The sequence below is a fragment of the Sceloporus undulatus genome, chromosome 7 (assembly GCF_019175285.1).
Source record: "Sceloporus undulatus isolate JIND9_A2432 ecotype Alabama chromosome 7, SceUnd_v1.1, whole genome shotgun sequence".
Classification (NCBI taxonomy): Eukaryota; Metazoa; Chordata; class Lepidosauria; order Squamata; family Phrynosomatidae; genus Sceloporus; species Sceloporus undulatus.
In genome coordinates this window covers 2,999,100-3,005,099 of record NC_056528.1, presented here as the reverse complement: position 1 = coordinate 3,005,099, position 6,000 = coordinate 2,999,100, and the positions used below count along the sequence as shown (strand labels likewise).

The window sequence follows — 6,000 nt, the reverse complement described above, 5'->3', positions numbered from 1 at the left end:
CAGGCCACAAACTGTAGTGTTTTAGGACAGGAATGGTACCCCACCAACCTCCTTCCCGCCTCCCCCTCAAACGCCTTATTCCTAGTTTACCCCGCAATAGCAGCCATGCCTTCCGGACTGCCGTCATTGCCATTACAATCATCGGAGCCTCCTGCGCAAAGCAGGAGCATGGAATCAGAAAGCGCCCGGCCAAAGCGGCAACTGGGCTCTTCTCTATTTGTGCAAACGAACAAACAAAAAGAGACACAATTCATTAATTTTTATATATATATATGTATACCAAGTGCCCCAGACACATTGTTCTCAAAAGCAAAACGGATAAGGACCCAAACCGTGAGAAGGGAGGGTAGTCAGACCCAGGGAGGGGGTCTTTTTGCAACTAAAACCACTTTTCCTTTCTCTTTTTCGGCCTTTTCTCTGAACAAAAGAAACAAAAACAGGGCCTGGGACAGAGCGGAGATGGCAGCCGAGTCCAACGCCACTGGATCATCATTCATTTCTCTACATTAATGAAAACTTGCCCCATGCTTCGGGCAGCAGGGGTTTCAGAAGAGGAAAAAGAAAAGGAAAACCCAAACCTTATCACTACAGCATGCTGCATGATTTGTCTTTAAAACTTGAGCATGGTTTCCTCCCTCCCTCCCAAGTCTCCCCATCCCACCCCGGTTTTGTTTTTTTCACTACCACAAGTGACGTAATTACATAATTCCGATATATTTACAAAATATTAAAAAGTCTTGTTAATCGTCTACGTATGGACCTCATTCTGCGATTTTACACATGCACTAGAGTTTGGGAGGAGAGAGAGATGGGGGCGGAAAACAAGTTTAAAAAGGTTCAGGGAAGGAATGGGTGGGTGGGATGACATGAGCCGCCACCTGCTCTCCCCGGCAAAGCACCCAAATCGAAACAAGAAAGAGAGAGGAAGAATTTAACCCTGGGTCACCCAACGGTCTTGGCGTTCGCCGTTTCTTGTCCTGGGAGAAGAACCGAGCCAAAAGGAAACCTTAAGAAACGAGAAGGATAAAAACCGAGAGTGTGCAATGGCTACGGAGCTGTTGCGTCCCTTGAGCCAGATGACGTCGGGAGAGAATACAAGGCAGTCCCTTGCAAAGTAAAAAAAACAATCGCCCCAAACCCCATAATCGTAATCCAGTCACTGTGGGAGAACAGAGGGAGAAGAGGGGCTAGCTGGAGTCCTAAAGGGAAGGAAGGGGAGCTGGGAGAGAGACAGAGAGAGAGACACATGTGGATGAGGCTGGAGGGGGATTTTGTGTCGGGGTGCATTGGTTGCCTCTGCCGGCCCAAGCGGCCCGCTCACACCAGGCGTCCCGGAGAGCGATGGAGTGGTTTGCAGTGGAGTCTTCTAGAACAGAAGAGCAACGACATAAAAGAAAGAGAGACAGAGAGAGAAGAGACGACGACGCTGACGCCAGGAAGCGCTGGGATCAATAGGTGAGCGTGGAATCGTCCCATTCTAGCTGCTGCTGCCTGTTCACGTTCTGTTGGTCCTCCTGCTCCCCTTCCTCTTCCTCGCTGCTCTCCGACTCGGCGCTCGTGATGTCGTCTTCCTCCTCTCCGTCTTCGCTCTCCTCCTCTTCCTCCTCCTCCTCCTCGCTGCTGTGCTGGTCCTCATAGGTCTGGTAAAGAGACACACACTCGTCGGTATTTTTTACTCTTGCCCAATGACTCTCCTCCCAGGGGGGTTGCATCTCCCATTGCATTTGTTTGTATTTTTAAATGACTTTTTATTTTTATTAATTACCGTATATACATGACTATAAGCCGACCTCGTGTATAAGTCGAGGGCAGGTTTTGGGGCCAAAATCTTGAATTTTGATATGACCCGTGTATAAGTTGAGGGTAAAACTTAGGGGCACGCAACAAAGGATGTAAAGAATGAAGGAAAGGAAAATGATGCCAAAGAATGCTTCTATTTTCCTGTCCAGCCATTCAAAAAGGCCAGAAGCAGCACCTCAGTGGAGAGAATGGAGGAGTTTGGTGCTACTTTTAGGTTCTCCCAGGATGGACCTTTTGCCACTTGACTCAAGAGGGAGATGGACCCTATTTTGAGTTAAGAACATTAACAACCCGCAGCCTAACCAAAATTTACAACACAATACACAACATAAAACAATAGCCTTCCTGATCTCTTCACACCTTCTGTTGTTTAAAAAATACCTTCTTACTTCAGCAATGCTTATTTCTTAGTGACGCCATATACCTATCTCTCTTTAGTTTCCATATTAACATTCTTTTTTTGTGCCTTGTATTTTTTGGAGGAACAACAACATACAGACAACAGGGTGGATTCTGTTAGTGATGTATGTGTAAGTGGGGCTTATGTGCATGTGTATTCCTTTTTGGGTCACAAGAAGCTATCTGTATCCCTTTGTATGGGTACAAGGCCTCTCCCCAGCTGCATAAAATGAAAATACAGTGGCTCTGGGCTCTGAGGGGGAAGGAAAACAGGGATGAACTCCATGTGTAAAAGCATCCTGATGTTTCCCTTCCTCTGAGTTCAGAGCAGCTGCAATGTCAATGGTGGAACCAGAGACTTCTAGCACACAAAGGAGATGTCCTATGTCACTAGGACTAGGAAGTCCTGGCCCTTCCCTTGGAGTCCAGCCTCATAAACAGAAGCTGCATTAATATCCATAAGAAGCAGGTGAGACTTACCTCCATGGGGTTAACGGTTATGGTCAAAGCCGAATCGTCCCAGTCCATCTCGTTCTCCTTCCCAGAATCCTGGTCCCGCATCGTTCGCTGGTGGGCGGCTCTGATCCTGAACACTCCAAGGATGATCATGAAAACCAGGAAGCTGACGCACACCACAATCACAACAGTGGCGGTACTTGGAACCACTAGGAGCGAGGGTTTATGAAAGGGAGCCAGAAGGGAAAAGACACAAGGTGGCACCATTAGCATGTGCAGAAGAAATTACTGCAGCACAAAGATGCATTACCTCTGCACTGGCTCCTTTATCATAGTGTTGAGAAATTCAGTGTCATGTTTCTAGTACAAGTAAGTCCTCTTCAGAAACTGCCATGTTCTAAATATTCATGTTGGGCAGCTATTACAGAACAAGTGTATCAGGATGTGAGGTCCCAAAAAAGGGTACCTCTGGAGTACATTACACTCCAGACTGCCCACTTTAAAAAGTATAGTGGGCCCTTGTTATCCGCTGGGGTTTGGTTCCCAGGACCCCCTGTGGATAGCGAAATCCGTGGATGCTCAAGTCCCATTAAATACAATGACATAACAAAACGGTGACCCTTATATCAAATGACAAAATCAAAGTTTGCTATTTGGAATGTATATTTTTAAAAAAATACTTTCAAGCCATGGATGGTTGAATCCATGGATTAAAAAATCCGTGGATAAGGAGGGCCGACTGTACGAGGCACCACTGGACTAGGGCAACCTTGGCCCCGTACAGACAGGCCAAAATAAAGCTGCTTCAGGTCACTTTGGAGGTATGCTGTTTAAATGATGCATGCGTCCTAAGAGGCCAGAAGTCACGATCCAGTCATAAGGAATGGAGCACAGCTTTGGTGCAGCTTCCAGACACTTAGGACACATGCATCATTTAAACAGCATAGCTCCAAAGTGACCCGAAGCAGCTTTATTTTGGCAGTCTGTATGGGGCCTCTTATTCTTTCTCCATGGGATTATCTCAATACACTCTTATAGTGATGCTATTCCACTTTAACTGCTCTGACTTGCCTCTTGTTGCATTCTGGGATTTGCAGTTAAAGGAGGGGCATTTAGAATTCTCAGCCAGAGAGCTCTTAGGCCTCACTGAACTACAAACCCCAGGATGCAACAGGAGGCAGCCAGAGCAGTATAAGTGGAATAGCAGCATTGTAAGAGAGCAGTGCAGTAATGTGGAAGGTAGCTAAAGAGAAAGAAGTCAAAACCTCCAGCTGTTCACGAAGAATCCTATCAGTTTCTTCCCACTCCCTGTCCCTGAAACTCAGGCATTTACTCCAGAAGGTAAGAAAGGAGGCAAACAGACCAAGTCTAGCATGTTGCAGCTGTCAATGTCCTCAACAAATTTTCCACAACAAATCCAGATCTGCCAATTCATTCATTCTGGGCCCAAGAGAACAGCAACCTACATCTTCCCAAGTTTGGCAATGCTTTAGAAATTTCATTCTTCCCTTGAGAGGCAGGAAAAACATACATTGATCTCCTCGCTCTCTCTTTTATATAAAGGACCATGCTTTAAAAACCTGGCAGGCCATTTGGGCCTCTTGGGAGATTTTGAATTTCACAGCCCACAAGACATTAAGGGCTGCTCAGACATAATTCGTTTAATGCATCAGCAAGGAAGGGAGCCAGAACAATACCAATGAAAAAGAAGGGCTCCAAAGCAACCGAAGGGGCTACAGGAAGGGTTTCTGTGAGAAGGCCTTACCGGAGAACCCAGGGTGAGGGTTGGCAAGATTGTGACCCGAGAGGTCCACAAAGGAGTGGTGGATGGGCTGGACAAACTGGGGCTGCTGGGCTGCGATGTGGCTTGCGTGGTCCATGGGGTTGGCAGTATGGATCACATTCACCTGGCAAAAAGGAAAGATCATATGAGCCACCGAGATGAGCTTATTTCAGAACAAGCTGCCTCTCTTCACTATATACCACCCCATCCAATCTTTTAAAGTATCTTTTAAGCAAACGCTCCAAAATTTGGTTTAAAAGAAATCAGGAAAAGAAAGAAAAGGCAAGGTTAAAAAAAAAAAAAGACTAACCTCCATTACAGTGATTCTCTCCAAAACTACACCCAATAACCCTACTTATCCAATCTAGTTGTGATAAGTTGTAAAAATAAGGTCCTTTCCCCATGCACTACTGCCCTGCCAAGTATCCCCCATCCTACACCTTTGCATTGGGTTTTTGTGGCCTAAATGCAGAATTTCACTTTTTCTCTTTTGAATTTCACTCTATTCATTTCAGTCCAGTTTTCTAGTAGTATTGAAGGCTGCAGCCAAGGCCTGTTCACGTACCTCCACCTTAAATTCATTGCTGACATAGCGCCCATTGAGCTCCGAACAGACCAACTTGAACTTGCGGTCAAACAGAGAGACGGCGTGCCAGTTGCGGTAGCGGATCAAGTGCAAAACCTCTTCGTAGCTGGCCATGGTATCGACCCCTGGAAGGACAGGGACACAGAAGCTAGTGGGTGCTCTTGGGGGCAAGTTATAACAAGTAAGTAAGAAAAAGAAAGCAGATGTAAGACTTATGTTCCTGTCTTTGCATTTTCAAGGCATTTAACTGAATCCAATCTTAGTCCTATCTAAAGTATACCCATATGGGAGAAATCACAATGAATGTATAGCCCATTGATTTCAATGGATATGGTTTAGGGCAGAATGAACCATGGATTTAGCCTCATAATTCTACTTTGTGTAATTATAATTTGTGGAAACATAATTCACAGGGTCTGAACTATGTGGAGTGTAGGTTGATGGTTATTTAAAAAGAGCATTCTGCTCTTGTTGAATGTTAGGTTACGCATCCTTAGTTTTATATAGCTGAGACGGATGAGAGATTAGACATGCAGAAGTGAAACACCATTGTTTGCTTACAGGACTCTGAAAATATTAAAATCTCTCTGCTAACTCTAGCCCGTAAGATCAGATGCGCATGAGTACCATCAGTCTTACAAGTCCAGGGAGTATAAAACAAAGGACTATGCTACCAAAACACTACAGGCAAGCCATGGCTTTGAGCAGGGGTTCTCAGCCAAGGGGTCTGATGAGAAGATTTCAGGGGGTCCATGAATTTGGCTTGGGGAAAAAACTCTATATACAGTAACCTCTCTGTATATTCAGTTAATAACATTCAACTTTAGTTTGCCTGTATTTTTTATGGATTGCCTTGTTATGAAGCACATACATTATTATATCACAAAAGTGTTTTTAACTATTTTGATAGCTGCATTTCAAATATAATTGCTTTCCTCTTTAATCTTATATATTTTATTTTATGCATTTGAAAACA

The 6,000-nt window shown here is 44.8% G+C and overlaps 1 protein-coding gene across 4 annotated transcripts in view; it reads right to left on the bottom strand.

The window, feature by feature from the left end:
• Positions 1-256: 256 nt before the first annotated feature.
• Positions 257-6,000, bottom strand: part of CLSTN1 (calsyntenin 1) — a 55,060-nt gene continuing 49,316 nt past the window's right edge. For all 4 annotated transcript variants that reach the window (XM_042478631.1, XM_042478633.1, XM_042478632.1 and 1 more), the window contains 4 exons: positions 5,004-5,149; positions 4,421-4,562; positions 2,680-2,864; positions 257-1,640 (listed from right to left, as the gene is read on the bottom strand). In XM_042478631.1, coding sequence (XP_042334565.1) covers positions 1,449-1,640; positions 2,680-2,864; positions 4,421-4,562; positions 5,004-5,149 — 665 coding nt within the window. In that variant the 3' untranslated portion in view covers positions 257-1,448. The remainder of the gene's footprint in view (positions 1,641-2,679; positions 2,865-4,420; positions 4,563-5,003; positions 5,150-6,000) is intronic.